At 49.5% G+C, this 21382-nt stretch overlaps 1 protein-coding gene across 1 annotated transcript; it reads left to right on the top strand.

The window, feature by feature from the left end:
• The first annotated feature begins 370 nt into the window (after nt 1–370).
• On the top strand, nt 371–19193 carry ATP4B (ATPase H+/K+ transporting subunit beta). Its single transcript, XM_004704314.1, has 7 exons — nt 371–482; nt 10267–10395; nt 13275–13388; nt 13779–13978; nt 16194–16253; nt 17609–17695; nt 19032–19193. Exons 1-7 carry the CDS (start codon nt 371–373, stop codon nt 19191–19193), a joined length of 864 nt encoding a protein of 287 aa, XP_004704371.1.
• Nucleotides 19194–21382: the final 2189 nt, after the last annotated feature.

The raw sequence follows: 21382 nt of genomic DNA, 5'->3' as shown, positions 1-21382 counted from the left end.
AAGAAAATATTTCTGCTTCGTCATGATCAGAACATAGTCAGCAATCAAGGGCACCCTAGAAGGCAGAGGACTGCCCAGAAGCGTGTGGCCACTGGCCCGGCTGGCTTTGTCCTGGGGGAGAACGTGGAAGGGCACCTGATAACCAGAGAACCTTCCAGGGCTCGCCGGACCCCTCCTGTTTGGAAAGGGTGATAGCCGAGGGTTGGCCAACACCTCTTAGGTGCTTTTCTGGAAATCTAATTACCCACAATCCCTTTGACCTCTAAGAAAGGAGACTATAAAAACTCAAAGACAGTTTTCTTTTCTCAATCTTAGGTACACGGAGACTCCCCTGTCCCTTCAGGAAGGAGAGCTTCCAGAACCAGGGATCATGGCAGCTTTACAAGAAAAAAAGACGTGCAGCCAGAGGATGGAGGAATTCCGGCACTACTGCTGGAACCCAGACACGGGGCAGATGCTGGGCCGGACTCTGTCTAGGTGGGGTACGTGCTGGGGGCCGAGCAGTGCTGCTGAGGGCAGGCTGGGGGCTGAGTGGGTGAGGACTAGACGGGGCGGGAATGGGGACTGTGTGAGATGATTCTGGGGAGGGCTCAGGGACAAAGGGAAGCAGGAGAGCTATGGTTATGAATGAAGAGACATTTGGCGCTTGGGTGTGTCCAGAACATACCAGAACAAAGGCTGTGCTATTTACTAGCTGTGTGACTTCAGGCAAGAGACTGTCCCTCCTGGTGCCAGGATAGGACATGGGAGAATTGCCCTGTGGGTTTCCCAGACTGGAACTCTACAGTGATAGAAAGTCTCATCTCTCTACCACATAGAGACCGAGTAGAGCTACCCCTGTGGTTTTCCAAGACTGGAACTCTTTAAAAGAGTAGAAAACCTCATTTTTCTCCCTTGGAGCCACTGGTGGTTTTGAACTACTGACCTTATGGTTAGCAGCCTAACACAACACCACTATGCCACCCGGGGGTACTGTAGCCCACTGATCTCACAGATCCATTTCAGCTCCCATGTTCTCTAATTCACTCAGAGAAAGTCCTGAGAATCGCCCTCCGCCCCCAAGTTGTCAGCCTTCTGTTTAAGATCAGTATTTCCAAAACTACTTCACACTGATAATGATCTTGAAACAGACTCTTTAAAGTGTGTGTGTAGGGGGTGGGGTGCTTCTTAGGTCAAACAAATTTGGGACACAAGGATTTACTTAATTAAGTTCAGCTGTTTTATTTCCAGACTCCTCCAAGCTTTTAACATGCTAGTGTGTGCTGGAAGGTATTGGGCGTGAATGTCCCAAACTTAGCCCGGGATCCCCCCCTTTCTGTCAAGACTTGTTGAGGGATGTCCTGTCGTGGCTAGACCTTGCGTCCCATGACTAGGCGTTGTGATAGACTTGTGAGAGGGATTGTTATTATTTCTGTTTTGATTTGGGTTAAGTATGGTTGAGGTGGGAGACCAGAGGTACTTTTTGTTCTTGAAACAAAAGAAACAAGCTGTCATCATCTGACTCATGGTGACCTGGGTGGGGAACTGCTTATGCATCCAACAGTCACCCTCAAGGTCAGCAGTTCAAAACCACCAGTCGCTCCGTGAGAAAAAAATGAGACCTTCGACTCCCATAAAGAGTTGGTTCCGGAAACCCACAGCGGCCGTTCTACCCAGTCTTCTAGGGTCGCCATGAGTTTTGTCCTTTAGACTTGCCCAACTAAGGACATAATGAGTAAGTGACCCACGTGAAACTAGGACTGCCCCTCCCGTTTTTAAGTAGACATCTTTATGGGGACGGAGGAGCTTCTGGAGGGGTTCGAACTGCCAACTTATCAGTTAATGGCCGAGTGCTCAACCAGAGCATTGCCGGCGCTCCCTCTTACCAGGGTGGCCTCTCTCATAATGCCTCCCCGCCCTGGCGGTCTGCAGGCCCTGAGGTGCCCACTGGCAGGCTGGAGTGAGCCAGCGTCCTCATCCTTGTCAAGACAAGGAGAGTGTCCCGGGTCCCTTCGCTCCTTGGTTGAGAGCTAAGCAGATCCGTCTGAAGGTCTGGCAAGAAGGGGCAGCAATGGAGAGCCCGTACTGGAGCACATTACCAGGCAGGGGTGGGGGTGGGGTTCCCTATTAAGGCAAGCCTCCAAAGAATAAAAATGTACCTCTGAATCCCCACCTCAGCCATATCTAGCTGAAATCAAACCAGTCATTAAAAAAATAATAATAATCCTTCTTACAAGACTAACTCAGGACCTAACAATGGGATGCAGTGTCTGTTGCAATTGGCCTTACAAACAGAACATTCCCTGGCCACTCGCTGCCTCGGGTCTGGAAACTTGGGAAGAAGGCAACCCTTGCTTTTCTTGGCTGGGAATGAGTCCCCCCTTTCAGAAGGAGATGGTTGAAAGACCATTTCCTACCCTTCACTGCTAGAGACCCCCTCCAAAGACTCACTGCCATCCAGGTGATGCCCACTCATTGTGGCCCTTTAAGACAGGTAGAACTGCCCCTGTGGGTTTTCTGGACTGCAACTCTCATGGGAGTAGAAAGCCTCCTCTTCCTCTCGAGGGGCGGCTGGTGGTTTTCAAATGCTGACCTCGTGGTTAGCGGCCCAACGAGTAACCACTTTGACACCAGGGCTCCTGGCAAAGCCCCTAGGTGGTGTGAATGGTTTGACCTTGACAACTAACTTTAATGGTTAGCAGTTGAAAGCCACCCAGCATCAGTCAGAAGAAAGCCCTGGCAATCCGCTTGGGGAAAGACTGCAGCTAAGAGAACCCTGTGGGGCAGTTCTCTGTAACACCAGGGCATACCAGGCATCAGAATGGAATGGGTTTTTTTGCTCACCTCCAAGAAAATGCAGGTTATCCTGGCCCGGTGCTCTCCTTGGATCCCCCATCTCTGTCCCCTCCTCGAAGTCCTTGATAGTCCCTGTGGTCCTGGAGCAGCACCCTGGCCAACACTTGGGCAAATGTTGGAAAAGCAGAATGTCAGGGTATGCCCTCCACCCCAGCCAGCCGCCCTCAGACCTGCTGAGGCCAAACCCGCGAGTCCCAAGCTGCCCTGGTGTGTCTTGTGCCTGTGCTAGTGTGAGAGGCTAACTACCCTGGGGCACCATTCCCGTCTGCCCAGTGAGAAAGTGGTGAGAGAGAACGAGGGCAACTACATCTTCATGTCAACCAGGCCAGATCCGAGATCTATGGGGATTGGGGGCTGTGGGAAGGGGTGGTGAGTGCACTAATTTCATAAAATTTGCTACCACTGAAAGATTACTTCCTGGAGCAATGGAACTGGCCCCAACGTCTCCGTGATGTATTGGGAGCTTATTTTTTGCGTGCAAGGAGTCCTGGGGTAGTGCCAACGATTAAGTGTTCGGCTGCTGACTGGAAGGTTGGCAGTTGAAGTCCACACGGAGTCTAGAGAAAAGGCTGGCGATCCATTCCTGAAAAAAGAAAAACCAACCATGAAAAACCAGGTCTACAGTTCTACTCCGCGAGTCAGAATCAACCGCCCCCAGCAGTGACTCTTCTGGGCATGGGCTGGGGGAGCGTGTGTGTGCACCCGTCAGTGTGCAAAACGTAAAGCTCAGGATAGGACTGCTGAAGGAACTGTCATGATAGAAATTAGACATCCCCCTTCCTGGAAGGATATAACCTGCAAGGGGCATGGAGCACACACCTGGATGACTGTGGTGCTGGGGGCTGTTGTTGGGTGCTGTCCAGTTGGCTCCGGCTCACAGCGACCCTGGGTACAACAGAACAAAACCCGGCCTCGTCCGGCATCACCCTCACAGTTGTTCTTACGCGGGAACCCCTTGCTGCAGCCCATGAGTCAGCCCGTCTCTTTTCAGGCCAGCCTCTTTGTCGCTGCCCTCCACTCTACGAAGCATGATGGCCTTCCCAGGGTCCGGTCTCTCCTGACGGCAGAACCAAAGTACACGCGCCTTGCCTGTGAGAGCCATTCCGGCTGCGCTGTTTCCAAGACAGAACTGTCTGTGCTTTTGGCAGTCCGTGGTATTGTCGATGCTCTTTGCAGACACGATAGTTCTTCATAGGTCTTCCTTATTCAGTGTCCACCTTTCACACGCACATGAGCTTTAAAAGACCTCGACTTGGGTCTGCCATACATTAGTCCTCAAAGGAGCACCCTAACTTTTCAATACTGTAAAGAGGTCTTACGCCGCAGATTTCCCTGATGTCATACATCGCTTTACCTCCGATGTATATGTAGCTTAGGATATAAACAATAAGAGAAATTGGGGTGGGGTGGGGGAATGCTAATGGTAGGAGGAAGCTGGTAAACCCCCCCAAAAAACTTGCTGCACTCAACAGCATTGAGCCCAGGGCGTCTGGGAGAGACAGCATTCCGGCTGGGAGAGGGAGAGGGAAAGAAAGGAATTCTTGGGCTGGGCAAAGACTTTAGGTAGCAATCCAGGGGACATAGCAGGTTCCCGTGGTGGGTGGGTCAGCTGGGTAAGCGGCTGTGGCTGTGGTGTCTGAGGAAGAAGCGAGGGTCAGGGTTGGCGCCCTGGTCCCCTGCTGTGCCCTCAGGAGCCCAGTGTTCTGGGCAGCTCTGCCTGAGCAGCCCCAGCCACGACGTTCCGTGAGGCTGGCTCGCAGAGCATGCTAGTAGGATGGTACTGTTTCACCTACTGCCCAACATGTGGCCTCAGCGTCTGGGGGTGAAAATCTCAGGAGACAAGGAAAGCCCAAGTCGGATAATATGACGAAAGCAAACGGAAACCGGCCAAGCATTCTGCTTGAGAAAGGTCAGAGGGGAGGAATCCCCTTTCTTGTCAGAAAGCTGGTGGAGCAGGACTTGGGGATCCTCTGAAAGCCCCAATGTTCTTATTGTCAAGGTTACTACAAGGTCATCATTACCTGGCTCCTTGCCATCTGGGGTTTAGTTCCCCTTTGATCTAATTGGTGTTTCTGTCATTTTTGGTGACCGAGGGCTGTGTGGTAATAATGACTGCTGGCACCTCTTGGCCAGTCCACGGCCCTTTCCAGATTCTTTGTCAACACCATCCTTCACAGACACGGATTCTTCTCCAGTCTTCCTTTCCCAGTGTGCAACTCGGCCAGGCGCCAACCCTTGTTCTAAAGCAGCGGCTCTCAACCCGTGGGTCGCAAACGCCCCTTTCACAGGGGTCCCCTGATTCAGAGCAGTAGCGAAATTATAGTTATGCAGTAGCAACGAAAATAACGTTATGGTTGGGGTCACCGCCACACGAAGAACTGTATGAAAGGTTGAGAACCACTGTTCAAAAGACTTTACTTGCAATGGCTGGTGTGCCCTCACAAGCGGCCTCTGAGCTAGGGACTATGTTCATGCCCATTTTTCAGATGGGGAAGCTGAGGTGCAAAGGCATTGAAGGAAAACGCCTAACATCACACAGTGGCCAGCCCAGGAGTCCAGGCATCCTGGCTTCAAAGCCATGTTCCCAGCTCCCGTGTCATGCTGTTGTCGTACTCGTACGGATTCGGATTCTGACGTATTTTCACGGCAGCTTTTTGCTTGCTGACTGAAATGTGCCCAGCCTTCTGAATGGGCACTGCCCATGTGGAAGCCGGTGGGAAAGAGGGTCATTTGAAAAGGGCTGTGACAGCCATTGGTAGGCTGAAACGATAGGCCCGTGTTGGGCAAGTTTTCATGAAAGCCTTTTCAGTCTCAGTTTCCGCCTCTGTACAATGGGGTGATGCGTCTATCTCCCAGAGTTGTAAGGAGCGAGGAGATGACCCCTGAGTAGGGTATGTCAGCCCGGGTAGACTAGAGAAACAAATTCAGAGACACTCATATGTGTATAAGAAAGAGCTCTATCTACAAAAGCAATTGAATACTGGGAAAACATCCTAGCCCAGTCTAGATCAAGTCCATAAGTCCAATATTAGCCCATAAGTCCAATGCTAATGTAAATTCCTCTTCAGACTCATGAAACACATGCAATGATGCTGAATACAAGAAGATCACAGGCCAGTGGATGCAAAGTCTTGTGGATCCAGTGGCAGTAGAGGCATCTCAGTGCTGGCCGGGGTCTCCACGTGTGTGGTTCCTTTAGCCCCAAGGCTCAGTCTGTCTCCATGTGGCTTGTCAACAAGAATGTCTCTCTGGGAGTGAGCCTTCGTCCTGCCTCCAGCGAGCTATTTATTTCTGTCATGCCTCCAAATGAGGTCATCAAGCTCCAACCCGATTAGCAGGCTAAACTCTACCCCTTCACTCTTAATCCTCAAATTAACAACAGATTCTGTAACTACCACAGAAGGGTCTGGCAGAATTGGCTTTGGCCCTTCTCTATCTCCTCCAGATTACAAGGGGATAAAACCCATCGTGTTCCTGATTTCCTTCAACAATTCTTATGCACCTCCTATGGGTCAGGCAAGGAGCTACGGTTGCATGGTGGTTACGTGTTAGTTGGGCCGGTACCACAGACCAGTAGTTGAAAACCACCAGCTGCCCCCAGGGAGAAAGATGAAGCTTTTTCTCCCATAATCTGAGGTATAGTCTCAGAAACCCACAGAGGCAGTTCTGCCCTATAGGGCCGCTGTGAGTTGCCAGTGGCAGTGAGTTGAGTGATGTAGCAGCAGGCCCTGTTTAGCCATAAGGTTCTAAAAGGGACGCAAAAATTCCTGCCTTCACAGAGCTTACATTCCAACAGGGGTAAAGAGATAAATCAGATAGTGGTGATGGTACGGAGTCAGAGAAGAGTACAGTCTGATAGGGTCCCACTGAGGTGAGGCCCTTTATGCAGAGACCAGGGGCAGGCCAGGGAGAGCGTCAGTGGCCTAGGAAATGTATTCCTAGGTAGCCCGGGCAAGGGAGCGGGGCAGACCCTGCTGTGGGACCGTGGGTAGTCCCCTCGGCGTCTTTGCAGAATTGCTCCTCTCCCCTCTGGCTGCTTCCACAAAGCCACAAGATTTGGAAGTGCGAAACTATAGTGGGTCCACAGCCAGCTTAATGCAGGAATGTCACAAGCTAGCTGATAAATAAACAACATTCCTGAGCATAGAAACCCAGCTCCAACATCAAGAACACAGACTTCCAGACGGGGAGAGGAAGGGCAGGGACGGGACATATTGTCACTGGGATTTTCTACGGAGGCAGGATGTGCAGTCAGGATTAACTGATAAGTGACCCTGATAAGATATCATCCCAACTTTGGAGGCAGGGCAGAGAGACACGCCCCGAGGCGACGAGGCTCCTCAGGAACAAGGGGATGAGGACGTAGCCCTGGGACATGGCATTGCTAGTCATTATTCCCTGCCGCAGGGCCTCCCCACTCTCACCCTCGCGCTCACTGACTTGGCTCCTGTCCTTTCATGATGCGCAGGGTCACTGGAAAATGAATCAGGACAAGGAATCTGCACCCACGGGCCCACGTCAGCACAGACGATTCCAGAAAGACCAAAGTCAAAGCAAACATGAAAAGGCATCCCCTTCCTGATATTTTGTTCCTTGAAAACATCTGCATTTGTCAGAGCAAGTTAATTTACAAATGAGAAAGATAAAAAAAAGACAAAAACCCACCCAGCTAAATAAATCAATGTCGCTGCAGGAGTCACACGTCACAAAAATCCTTTTCTTTCCCTGTAGTTTCTATTTGGCTCAGGCTTTACAAGGAGAAAACAATATATTGGCATGTCTTAGGATCAAACAAAACGGAGCCTCCTCCACATTTACCTGGATGGCATACCAGAGGAAAACATGCCTTTCCTTGACAAGAGCGTTAAAGCTTAATACGGGTCTCTAATCCCCTCCTTCTCTTTCTTACCGTAATACTTGAAGCAAGGTTCACTGTGTGCCCCGGGCTGGATACCCCACTCAGTGCAAAGGACTCAAAACAAAACAAAGAACAAAACTCACTGCCATTAAACCAATTCTGACTCACAGCAACTCGACAGAGAGAATAGAACTGTACGTAGGCGTTGAGCTGAGATCCGCATGGTTGGCAGTTCAAAACCACCAGCAGCTCCAAGAGAGACAGGCTGGGCTTTCTACCCCCATACATTCTCACAGTCCCAGAAACCCACAGGGGGCCGCCTTGAGTCAGCACTGACTCCGTGGTAGAGCTTGATTTGGGTTTGAGAGGGGTTTCTGATACTGCAGCTCTTGACATGAGTAGAAATTCCTGTCTTTCCACCCTGAGCAACTTGTGATTTCAAACAGCTGACCGTGTGGTTTTCAGCCCAAGGTGTAAACCACTACACCAAACTTACTGCCTAAGGTCCATTTTGACTCACCGTGCTCTATGGGCTGAGGGGAAGTGCCCCTGTGGGTTTTCAAGGCGGTAAATTTTTTTTGTTTGTTTGTTTTTTCTTCTCTTTTTTAACATTTTATTAGGGGCTCATACAACTGTTATCCCAATCCATACACACATCAATTGTGTAAAGCCCATTTGTACATCGTTTCTCAAAACATTTTCTCTCCATTTAAACCCCCGACATTAGGTCCTCATTTTTCCCCTCCCTCCCCGCTCCCCACTCCCGCATAAGCCCTTGATAGTTTATAAATGGGTATTTTGTCATATCTTGCCCTGTCCGACGTCTCCCTTCATCCACTTTTTGGTTGTCTGTCCCCCAGGGAGGAGGTCACACACAGTTCCATGTAATCGGTTCCCTCTTTCCTACCCATTCTCCCTTTACCCTCCCTGTTTTTCAAGGCGGTAAATTTTTACTGAAGTAGAAAGCCTCATCTTTGTCCCTACGAGCAGCCGATGCATTTGAACTGCTGATCTTACCATTATCAGCCCAATGCGTCACCCACTACACTACCAGGGCTCCTTCATGGGTGGTGAGGAAATCCTGATGGTGTCTGCTGTTTAAATGGTTTCCAGGAAAACAGAGGATGTAGCTGGCCCACTAGCCCTGATTGATGTCTATGCTCGAGAACCCTTGAGATATTCCCCAGTACCTTAGTGTATTGAGTGTTGGGCTGCTAATCATGAGGTCAGTGGTTCGGACCCACAAGGCACTCCACAGGAGAAAGATGAGGCTGTCTGCTCCCAGAAAGACTTCCAGGCTCAGAACTCTATATAGGGCAGGCAGGGCAGGCCAAGAGTTGGAATTGACTGCATGACAGTGCCCGGGGGTTCACCATGTGAAGTTATTTATGTTTCAAGGGAGGAGGTAAACAGACAAAACCCAGGAAGTTACGCAAAGACAAAAGCTACGCACTGTGGCTCTGAGCTCACAGATCCCTTGTTCCATCCTGGCTCTGCCACTTGCGAGCTGTGACCTTTGGCAGGGAATCTATCTGACCTCGCTGACCTCCGTTTCCTTCCCTGAACAAAGGGAGGATAGCACATACTCCCACCTCAGAGAGTTGGGACAGGGAGAGTTAATGATTGTGGAGCTCCTGACACCCGGTAAGTCTCATTTAGTTATTAATATCGTTGTGACTACAGTTACTGATGTAAGCAAGTATAGCTAAGATGGCACGTTGGTAAATTGTTGGGTGAACAATCACAAAAGGACAACTATATGAGACCACTGTCATAAAGGGTCCCTGGAGACGTAGTGGATTACATGTTGGGCAGTTAACTGAAAGGTTAGGAGTTCAAAACCACTGCCCATCCAAGAGAGAGAGAGAGAGAGAGAAGGCTTTCTACGCCCATGAGCGTTACAATCGAGGAACCATAGGTGGCTGAGTCGGCACTGAGTTGATGGCAGTGAGCTGGGTTTTTCAGGGTTTGGTGCTAAGGAAAGGTCAAAAACAAGAAGATAAGGGCATCCCTACCAACTCTGAAACAGACTTTGGGGGCTGAGACGTGGGGATGGGAGGTAATGGAAGGGGCTAGACCGCAGACAGGTGTTGACTTGGGTGACTGGGAAGAGAGTGGCCCAAACAAGGGAGAGAGAAGCCAGGCAGTGGGTGAGGGGTTGGCTTGGTAGTTTAAACTTTGGAATCCAAAGTTGATGATCTGGAATACAACCCCTCACGTAATGTACAATTGAAAACTTGCTATTTAGAAAATGCTGGTGGAAGGGAAAGGAGCCGGCCCAAGGGGCCCCATATTGCACGGCTCCCACTCAGGGGACATATCCAGGGCAGGCACGTGCACAGAGAGGGAAGGCAGCTATTGGTTGCATGGGACGGGAGTGGAGGTGGAGGCTGGTGGCTCTGTAAGGGGCTTCCTTTTGGGAGGACTGGAATGTTCTGAAACAAGACTGTGGTGACGGTTACCCAGCCTTGGGGGTGCACGAAGTACCACCGACGACGTGTACACTTTAGAAAGGTAAATTCTATGTTCGCTGGTTTTCGGTGGCTTTTCCTGAAACTGCGTTTCCTTCCCAGTGTGGATCAGCCTCTACTACGTGGCTTTCTACGTGGTGATGACTGGCCTCTTTGCACTCTCCATTTACACGTTAATGTGGACACTCGACCCCTACACACCAGACTACCAGGATCAATTAAAATCACCAGGTAAGCGAGCCGGAGAGTTGCCCAGCGTGGCCCAGTATGCAGAACACCCAGGAGTCAGGAGCTCCGGACACTGCCCCCACAGCGAAGCTGCAACCCCGGTCAATGCTCAGTCCAGAATAAAGCCAGATGTAAAATCCTTTCTCCCCGGGGAAGCCCAGCGCCCTGACCCTTGGCGGGACCCACAGAGCCCACGGTGGGGAGCCCTAAAAGGGTCTTCTGTGCCCTGTCAGCCTTGGAGCCTGAAGGCGGCCCTCTTAGCTGCCTAGCTGGCTTTTAGAACACACACCAAATGCCTAGATGGCCTCTCTGCTTCAGAGGGCCCCAAATTATAAAGGCTGAATTGGCTTTAGTTTTAATCATGAAAACAGAAAGCTTTTTGTTACAGAGAAGAAAGGCGGACGTCAGTATGCATATTCACTTACTTGATATGCTCATATATGCACATAGACAATTTCTGGGAGGGCAGACAAGAAGCTGTTACCCACAGTCCAGTCAGCCCAGTGGATTGGATCAAGGATGAAGGAAAATGAGCTTGGTTCCCATTTACTGATCTCTTCACTATGGGGAATCTTATCCCTGGAATCGCACATTGAAACCCAGAAAGTGACATGTTCTTCTTCCACGGCCCTGTCCAGTGACAAAGACCCAAAGGAAGAGAACGGCTAGCCCAAGGTTCAAGAGGGTGGATGGAGCAGACATGCTGTCCTCGCTCACCAAGCACTGAGAGGATCGAAAGTCATTCATGACCAAGCGGCAGCGGGTCAGAACGGTTTGGAAGACACCAGCATACGGGATCGGATTGACCGAAGGCAAGAAGGTTGAAGAAACTAGACAAGAGTGGAACAAACATCCCCTACACCCAGAGATGTCCACGTTTATAAAATCGTGCTTTCCAAGGATCGCTGAGAAGGCCCAGGAGAGGGTGCAGACACAGAGGGTGGTGTGTGGGCCCTGCGGGATACGAGCAGGGCACTTCAGACAGCTTCCAATGTTGGAGTCAACACCGAGACTGAGGTTGGGGCGAAGGGGGAGGCAGAGAGAGCTTGGGGTGATGTGAGTGCTCCACCTGGAGGACTTAGGTGCACCTGAGGCAAGCCATGGTATTTTCCATCGTCTCATATGCATGTGAAAGTTGAACATTGAATGAGGAAGACTGCAGAATTGACGTCCTTGAATTACGGCACTGGCAAAGAAGATTGAAGGTACTGTGGCCTGCCAGAAGGACCCACAAACCTGTCTTGTGAGAAGTAGTCAGTAACGGCCCACTGTGCGTAATGCACATATATGTACGTTCAGGAGCCTGAGTGGCACAGTGGCTACTCATTGGGCTGCTAACTGTAAGGCCAGTAGTTCTAAACCACCAGCCTCTCCAAGGGAGTGAGATGAGGCTTTCTACTCCGAGTTCCGGTCTGGGAAACGTACAGGGGCATTTCTACCCTGTTGCTACGTCAGCATCGACTCGATGGCAGGGAGTTTGGTTTTTGTTTATATGCACATATATGATACACACATGCTCATTTCTACATCTTTCTATTGACAGAAGCAAACATTTTCAACAGATGCACATGAACTACTGAGAGTGGGGAGCGGGGTGGCTTTTGCTTTGAACTTCTTCCACTCCGGCACTCTGGATTTTTCAAATTGCCAAAGAGCAGGTTGCCCATCACCCAAGCTGGGTACTGTCCTTCCCAAAGTGTGCGTGAAAACACAAGTTCATTTAGAAACTCAATTTTAGGTTCTGGATTACTCGTCACTGTTGACAGCCACTCGCTCACTGCCATTGCCTTTCTGAGACTGTAACTTTCTTCTTTTTTAAAAGGTACTTTTCTTGATATCACATTCACATATCAAACACTCCCATAGTTAAATCGCTTTTCAAAAGAGGGGACTGTGATTCTTAATGGGCATAGGAAGCCTGGTCTTTCTCCCACTGCTCCACACACACACAAAAGGGGTGGGGGAAACCAGAGCTGAAGTGGCCGCTTCCTGAGGCGAGGCCGAGAAGAGAAGATCTGACAGCCGCAGCCGCTCCCCCTAAGGCAGCCTTCCAGCTGCAGCCTGAGCAGGCTCTGCACGTGAGAACTCTGTGCCCGGGCAGCTCAGCCCCAAGACCGCTCAGAGTCCCCTGCGGAGAGATGAGTCGGACCCCCCTGCTCCCTCCCATAAATGACCTATCGATGCAGGATTTTCTCACAGTCAGCAGCCAGCGCCCCGCTCATCACCGGTGGATTCTCCAAACAAAACCACCCCCTGCGATGGAGGGGATTCCGACCCGGAACAGCCCTAGGGGCAGGTAGCCCTGCCCTGTGGGTTTCCCAGGCTGCACCTCTTGACAGATGTGGGACGCCTCAGGGACTTTTAAAGCTTTAGGGATGCCGTCAATGCACTGGCCATGAACCCAAAGGTTGGAGGTTAGATATGGTGGGCTGATCCACTTGTGAGCAATAGCCATCACAGACAGCCCTGTGGAGCACTGGTCTATGCTGACACAGGCCGGCTCACCAGGAGCCCTGGTCTGCTCGGCTGTGCTTGGTTGCTGGCTGTGCTTGGCTGTTGATTCCCTATGAGGAGCTGGCCTCGTTGCTTTCAACACACTCAGCATGTTGCTTCCAAGTTTCACTCAGTTCTAAATACACGGAGGGAGGAAGTCTGGTTTGCAGGGTGCCTGGCGTGGGAGGAGTTTCCTTCCTCAAATCCTGAAGAGTTCTACAAGAGTTGTGTCCCAGCTTCTGAGGACACTTAGGAGGACATAACTTTGACGCAAACCATTGGAAAGCGTGGTGTGCGCACCTGTACAGGTGGGACAGCTAGCTCTGCTTGTACCCATCAGTTCCGAGCGTAGCCAGCTGCTGGGACAGGCATATGTACTCTCTCCCCAGGAGTCACCTTAAGGCCAGATGTTTACGGAGAGAAAGGCCTGGAAATTTTCTACAATGTTTCTAATAACAGAACCTGGACAGACCTCACATACACTCTTCACAAGTTCCTGGCAGGTAAGGTTTTTTGTTTTTTTTAAGACTTCATGTAGCTTTGTTCTCATCCTCTAAATTAAATGTCATGCAGAAGATGCTCAAGTCCATGCCAACACTTTTGTCCAACCTGAAGTTGGCCTCCAAAGACCTGGTGGCGTAGTTGTTACTCACTGGGCTGCTTAACACAAGGTCAGCAGTTTGAAACCACCAGCCGCTCCGTGGGAGAAAGATGGGGGCTTTCTCCTCCCATAGAGTTATGGTGTCGGAAACTCACAGCGGCAGTTCTATCCTGTCCTCTTGTCGGCATGAACTCAACGGTGGTGTTTGTTTGGTTTGGATGAGACCCCTACAGCCACGGAGTTGTAGAGGGGACACACTGAGTCTTTCTTTGCACTTTTGTGACCGGGGCAGCCTACTCGCCAGCAGTCCAGGAGGCCAACAGAAACTGCTCTTCGGAGGAATACTACTTCCAGGAAAGTTTTGAGGCTCCTAACCACACCAAGTACTCCTGCAAGTTCACGGCTGATATGCTGCAAAACTGCTCGGGTCTGACGGAACCGTACTTCGGGTTTAAAGAAGGAAAGCCGTGCTTCATTATTAAAATGAACAGGGTGAGTGACATGCATTTTCAGACCGGGATATCAAAGGTGAAGACTTGTAGAGCCAGATATAAAGATCGTGGGGAACTCTGTGATGTTAAACTGCCCCACAGCAAAACAGGACCTTACCCAGGGTCTCTAACAAGTGGCGGAGCTGGGACTGGAACCTGAGTTCCAGTCCCCCCCACCTTTCTGAACTATTATACCGTGGCTCAACATGTAGTTAGGCTCATAAACTCACCCCTCTGGAATACAAATTTAAAGCCATCCATTCACAGAGGAGCCCGGGTAGCATAGGGGTTATGCATGGGGCTGCTAATGGCAAGGCCAGCAGGTCAAAACCACCAGCTGCCCCACAGGAGAAAGATGAGGCTTTCTTTCCCGTTCTCAGGAACCCACTGGGTTGTTCGACCCTGTCCTACAGAGTCACCACGAGCTGGAATTGGTTTGGTGACAGTTTGAGAGTTTATTCAGACACAGTGTTTATTCAGCAATTGTTGGCATGTGGATATCGTCAGACAGAATGCAGCATTGTTTAAGGATAGATCCCCACATTCAGCGTGCAAAGGAGAAAGTGATACACACATCAGTGCAAGGCAGCCAAGTCAGTATAGGAAGGCATTAACTATCCTTTGAGGGGAAGCAGATTTGACATTCGGCTAGTGGGTAGGCTCCCAAACTTATTTGGCCCACCGTCATGAGGAAAAAAACCCTAAAAAATTACTTACCCTTCCCACCCCTCTGACAGCGACTAAAGCCTTTTCTACTATAGCCCACAATCCAGGATAAAGTTCAGGTATCTGCCTGTCATAGCACCTCACAGGAAGATGGTAACACCTACTTTTGGAAACACCAATTTAATGCCGTTTTCTGAGGCAGGTCATGGATTCACGTATGTGCTGGTGTTCACTAAGCCCTTCAGGGCCACCCACTGGAGTGCTGGGGTGTCAGCAGTGCCTGACAGACCTGGCCTCTCCCATGGCCACATACACACACACACACACACACACACACACACAAAGGCTGAGGGTCACCCTAATGGAGTCATGGGGCCCAGGCACCAGGTGGTTTCCATTTTACAAGCGCAGTCATACATTTATCCACGGCCAGAGACATCAGGCGTCCTCACGTGGAGCTGGCATTTCATCCATGCTGCCGGACGTCTAGCCCTGGACAATCTACGTGCAGTCAGTCAGTCACTGTAAGCCCTGGGCAGCACATCACAAACCCTATCCAGACGGAGGTCCATTCTGGCAAACGTGGGCCACCGTGAGTCGGAGGTGGCTGGACAGATGGCACCAACACCCAGGGAGCACAAATGAGGGCCCCAACCACTCCTGGAGGGGGTTGGCCGCTGGAGAAGTCCAAGGACGATTTCTGGGAAAGGCAGACCCCGCATTGAGCCCTGGACATCAATCAGTGGAAACATGGGCTGGGGTTTCAGGTGGGAAGGACTGACGGTCTGGGTTTGGAAAAGCAGAAGGCGTATTGACAAGGCTGCAGACGGCCAGATTGGTACAAGAATGTTAGCATAAGGAATGTTTTCTCCAGCTCATGAGGCTGGAAAACTTCTCAGGAAAGGGAAGGGCACTGGCTGGTGTCTAAAGGGGCCCCGGTGGCGTAGCGGGTTCTGACTAAACTGCTGACCACAAGGTCAGGGGTTTGATCCCACCAACCGGCCTGCAAAAAGACTAAGCTTTCTACTTCCATAAAGATTAAAAATTTCAGAAACCCAAAGGGACAGATCTAACCTGTCTCAAAGGGTGGCTATGAGCTGGCATGGTTCAATCGCAGTGAGACTGGCTCTTGGCAGTTTTATTACTGACCAGACAAAAGGCTGTACTTAACACAGGATGGGCAAGACCACAAGCCAAGGACCAGGCAGGACCAGGCTCCTGGACAGAGCAGCAGGGTGGGCCAGGGCAAAGAACTCTTGAGGGGTTCTTTCATCTTAAGATCGGAGTTACTTGGTTTTTTTAAAAAAATTCATTAGGAGTTAACTAGAATGGGAGCCACCAGTCCACCCCAAAGTGTTTTCAGTCCCCAACTGGAAAAAAACCCACACACAAACAAAAGCAGATTCCTTGAACTAGGGACGCTGAGCGCCAGTAGGGAGAGAACGCTGGGCTTCCTTTCCCCTTCAGAGATAGGGGGCCACTGCACGCATTGCCACAGCAGTCAGGGGGACCCGATCCACGTGAATACTCATGCTTCTCCCTTCTGCTAGATCGTCAGATTTCTCCCCGGCAACAGCACTGCGCCGCCCAAAGTGGACTGCGCATTCCTAGTGAGTATCTCTGTGTGCAGCCCGCCCTCTGTGGTTTAGAATAAGCGGGAGGGCGCGGGTGGGGTGGGTGGTGGTGGTGGGTGTCGCTCTTTGGCCTCAGCTGTTGCAGAATAGGCATGGTGGGAATGGAGTTTTGTTTATAAAGTTAATACTATAAAAACTTATGGGACATACTACAAGTTTTCTCCAAGTAGATCTCGATAAAGTTCGTTGCACAAACTGCACGTGCCCTTGTCTTAAAGAGTGTGCTTATGGGGGACCAAAATCCAGTGTGAAGTGAAGTCATTCTTGTTTGGCTTCTAAGAGTGCCTGGGGTTGTTTATAAGTCACACAGCTGAGCAAGCGCGGAGAAAGGAGGCTACTTCTTATTCATACTTTTGTTTTGTTCTATTTATTTGCAAAACGACGTCCAGGTTTTCAACAGCCCCAGTTGCTAAGCAGTTCTCGGAAAATTCGCTTCAATCTCGGGTCTATTCCCGTTGTTTTCCAAACTGGTCTTCAAAGCACAGCGCTATGAAATAGATTTACACTTGCCTGCATCAAGTATTTCCTACAGCTCCTTTTGACCCGTTACCAGAAACCCAAAGTTCAGCTGCTATTAACGTAATGCAAACTGACCATGTAATGGTCGGGTCTTACAAAGAAACATCGGACCTCTTTACTGTCGCACTCTCTGTGGTGAAAGTTCCTTGAGGGGTCCTGGTGGCCTAGTCAGTTGCCTGTTGGGCTGCTGATGCATGGTCAGTGGTTCAAATCCACCAGCTGCTCTACCGGAAGATGATGAGGCTTTTGCTTCCAAACAAGACTGACAGCCTTGGAAACCCCAGGGAGCAGGTCCACTCTGTCTGAGAGGGTTGCTGAGTCCAAACGGACTCGATGGCAGCGAGTTTGGGGGTTTCTTTTGTGGTTGTTTCCGCTCAACAGCTGCTTTTGTGCCTTTCGGGATTTAACCACGTTGGCTTGAGATTTGACAGGCATGGTAGCACCCTCTGCCTGGTCTTTACGCTTAAAGTATACATCGGACAATTTGCTAATACGGATCCTGATCTCAGGAAACACCTTTATTAACTCCAAGAAAGTCACGCAAATGTCCACACCAGCCCGGGAACCCAGTCCATATGTGGCTTTGACCACGCTCGTTTGCATGTGCAGGCAAGCAAGCAAATCCTTGCCTTTATTATATATGAGGGTTCCAGAAGCTTGTTGGGCAGGACAGGGAGGTGGAAGTCCATTATTTTTCAATTCCATTTTTTCCACGGATTTTTTTTCAAGCCCTTCTGTTATCCATACTGAATTCTCTACTTATCTCTTCTTTAATCCCACATCGGCTTCTGCTCCCCTAGGAGGACCACAAGGACATCCCACCCCTGGAGGTCGCCTACTACCCACCCAAGGGCACCTTCAGCCTGCACTACTTCCCCTACTATGGCAAGAAAGCTCAGGTATGACCGCTTTGCTTTTCCCTGGACTGAAGCCACCATTCCCTCCCAATCAGCTCAACTTCAGCAAGGCTCAAGAGAGGAGACCTCGTGGTCCAGTGGTTCTGAGTTAGATTTCTAGCCATGAGGTCCCCTTTTGACCCCACCAGCCGCTCAGAGGGAGAAAGATGAAGCTCTCTCCGCCCTTTACCATCTCGGAAACCTACAAGGGCAGTTCTACCCTGTCCTGTAGGGTTGCTATGAGTCGGAATTGACTCAGTGGCAGTGAGCTTGAGTTTTTGTTTTTTCACAAAAAGCAGTAAATGTTCTTATTTCTTAAAAGGCATTTAGTGTCAATTCTCAGTCATTCAATGCTCCAGTGTCCCCTACCGCACAACTACTTGAAAACACATTCCTCTTATGAAATAAATACCGAATAGTATTATATTATTTTACTGAGAGCCTCCCAAATTCTATAAGACAACTGCCTCTTCCACTAACGATGTTTCCTCGTTTGTTTTTTCCCCCCTATCAGTCATCAGATGCATTGTAAAGTTCAATGGGCAATTGTAATGATCTGTTCCCTCCAGACCAATTTTTTCTAAATGGGAACTTTCATCCTAATAATGCCTAAAACCTAGGTTCCCAAACTTGGCTCATGATTGGAATCACCTGAGGATCTGGTGACATGACAGACCCTGGGCTCGTTTGCCCTAGAGCAGCGGTTCTCAACCTGTGGGTCGCGACCCCTTGGGGGGGGTGTCAAACAACCCTATTACAAGGGTTGCCCGATTCATAACAGTAGCAAAATGACAGTTATGAAATAGCAACGAAAATAATTTTATGGTTGGGGGGGTCACCACAACATGAGGAACTGTATGAAAGGGCCGCGGCATTAGGAAGGTTGAGAACCACTGTCCTAGAGGTTGATTCATTAGGCTGCAAATGGAGCCCAGGGGTCTAGAGTACGCATCGAAGTGGATGCCATTCCACTATATAGCGAAGGTGAATTGTAATGGCCACCCTAGGTCTTTTTCTGCTCCTACTACCAATTTAACTAGCTACTGATACCACCTTTGTTTAGAAAAAAATTCCCTGGTGACACAATGCTTGGGTATAAGGCTGGTAACCGAAAGGTTGGTGGTTCAAACCCACCGACTGCTCCACGGGAGGCAAGACCTGGCGATCCGCCTGCTCCTTTTTAAAGCTTGCAGCCTAGAACACACTGGTGCAGTTCTCTCTTCATACAGGGCCCCTGAGGGGAACTGACGGCTGCACACCCAAGCCCTGTCCATGTTCTCTCCCCCTTGAACATCAAGAAACGTTTGATACATCCAAGCTTTATGTCCTTCTATCTCAGCCTCAATACAGGAACCCTTTGGTGGCAGCGAAATTCCTCAACATCCCCAAGAATACAGAGGTTATCATCGTGTGCAAAATCCTTGCGGAACATGTTACCTTTGACAACCCCCATGACCCGTATGAGGGAAAGGTGGAGTTCAAGCTTAAGATTGAGAAGTAAACAAGAGCAGGTCTCCCATCAGGCAGACGAAGGGTCGTAACCTGCAGCGAAGATACAAAACCATCACCTACTCAGCTGGTCTTACTGAACCTGCTGGTTCCTTTCCAAATCACCTATCAAACCTTTAGAATGCCAACCCCAAAGCTGATTTGGTAATGCCCGTGAGGCTTTTAGGAGTGAAGTACTATAGATATAGGACTGAATGTTTCTTACCTCGATCTTAATTCTCAAAACAGCACCTGTAGCTGCCAAAAACAAAGTCACGCTACCATGGGAACTGAAAGGTTACCACTAGGATGATTCATCTCTAGGTAGAAGTCACTGTACTTATTTTTCTCTTTACTTCAATATCAACCATTGCCCTGTTCATCTGACGCCTAACGCACTGATCCAAAGGGCTTACAATGGACATTCTGAGTCTTTCTTTGAAGAACGCAATTCCTACCTTGTGAAAACAAAGCACATCGAAATCATTCTTACTATACACAAAAAAAAAAGAAAGAAAGAAAAGGAATAATGTCTTCTGGCATGAAGACCAAACAAAAAAGGAAACAATTCCAGAGAGGGGTGGTTGAAGGGAGACGCCGGGCAGTGTAATATAAGATATAATAATAATTTATAAATTATTAAGGGTTGAGGGGGGAGTGGGAAGGGAGGGGGAGGGGAAAAAAGGAAAATGAGCTGATTCTAGGAACCCAAGAGGAAAGCAAATTTTGGGAATGATGAGGGCAACAAATGTATAGATGTGCTTTACACAACTGATCTATGTATTGTGATGAATTGTATGAGCCCCAACAAATTGATTAAAAAAATAATAATTTTAAAAAAGGAAACAATTCCTCTAAAAACCTTGTTTTTCAAAGTTTTGGTTACAGGTCAGAAAAATGACCAAACCGATGTTGGACATTGTCGAGCTAAGTTGGGAGCTGTCGGCTAACACTATTCATTCACACCAACAGCAACGCAGAGTATGTCAGGACCAAAGTGGGTACTGTGGACAGGATTTTAAAACTCAAACTTAAAACCCCTGTTCATTATCACCATCCCTAGGCAGAAGTTTTAACAGCCCGACTCTCTCCTCCAGCACTCTCTCCTCCAGCACTCGAGGTGTAAGAGTGTGATTTCATTCTGTCCACACATACCTGCTCTGAGTGTCCCTTGCTTTCTCCCCAAACAGGGGTGTGAGGCCCAGACGTCCTACTAAATCTCACACAGGTATTAAGTCCGATGTTTCTCCCAGAGCTACATACCCTTCTTCAATCAAAAGACCCTTGAAAACCTGTCACCCTAGGACACAGCAGGTGGTGGGGAACTAGCTCATAAGCCTATTAACACGTAAAGCCAATTAAAAACAAAGTAGCTGAAGAAAACACAAACTTACAAAGAGACCACAAGGTTAATTGACTTAGCCTACCCGATGGTGGCAAGCCCTGGGTATAAACACAGCCAGCACTGAGAGCCAGGCTCACGACCACAGAGAGCAATATACCATGTACAACACTCTAGAAAGGACTTCACTGCTGACCCCAATCAATAAAAATCAAACCAACGAAGGCGGGATTATCCATGTGTACGTTTATTTACACTATTCAGCTAATTCGTCATAACATATTCCGTACTTCTTAAAATACACAAAAAGCCTTTTTGAAAGGCAGTATCAGCAACGTGAGTGGGAAATCTCCCATTGTCCCCAGACCCCAACCAACGTCAGGGTGCACCCATGTCGAGAGTACTCCTGACCTGAGAAGGGCAGGAGCTGACTCAGAGTGGGTGGTTCTCAGCACTTACAGGAAGAAAGAGTATGCATCTAAGACAAAATGTCTATCAGCAGTAATCAGCAAGGGTCAAACCATTTCCACGGGTCAGAAGAGACATTTCCAGATTTTGAGTAGAGGGTTGGTGGGTGGCTTTGAGAGAGAGACCGGGTGCTCTCCCCCATTCAGGGCGCACCTCACATTTCAAAGTGCACCAGAAGCGCTGACCAAAACTCAACATCACTGAGTCAACTCCGACTCATAGGGAACTTATAGGACAGGGTAGAACTGTCCCTGTGGGCTTTCCAAGGCTGTATGTAACTTGTTATGGGAGTAGAAAACCTCACCTTTCTCCCAAGGAGCAGCTGGTGGTTTTGAACCGCTGACCTTGGGTAATCAACCCAGGCATAACTACTATGCCACCAGAGCTCAGCC

This window comes from Echinops telfairi, unplaced genomic scaffold (genome assembly GCF_000313985.2).
Source record: "Echinops telfairi isolate 266 unplaced genomic scaffold, ASM31398v2 ScPeMD7_7467;HRSCAF=8505_1, whole genome shotgun sequence".
In the NCBI taxonomy this organism is placed as follows: domain Eukaryota; kingdom Metazoa; phylum Chordata; class Mammalia; order Afrosoricida; family Tenrecidae; genus Echinops; species Echinops telfairi.
Note: the sequence above shows the minus strand (reverse complement) of the source record. Positions and strands in the feature narration are given on the sequence as shown.

Bases quoted from the DNA above. Each gene is read 5' to 3' on its own strand.
- ATP4B (XM_004704314.1), top strand. From the start codon at position 371: ATGGCAGCTTTACAAGAAAAAAAGACGTGCAGCCAGAGGATGGAGGAA. The intron at 483-10,266 runs GTACGTGCTGGG...TTTCCTTCCCAG, and splicing joins CCGGACTCTGTCTAGGTGGG to TGTGGATCAGCCTCTACTAC. The intron at 10,396-13,274 runs GTAAGCGAGCCG...CTCTCTCCCCAG, and splicing joins GGATCAATTAAAATCACCAG to GAGTCACCTTAAGGCCAGAT.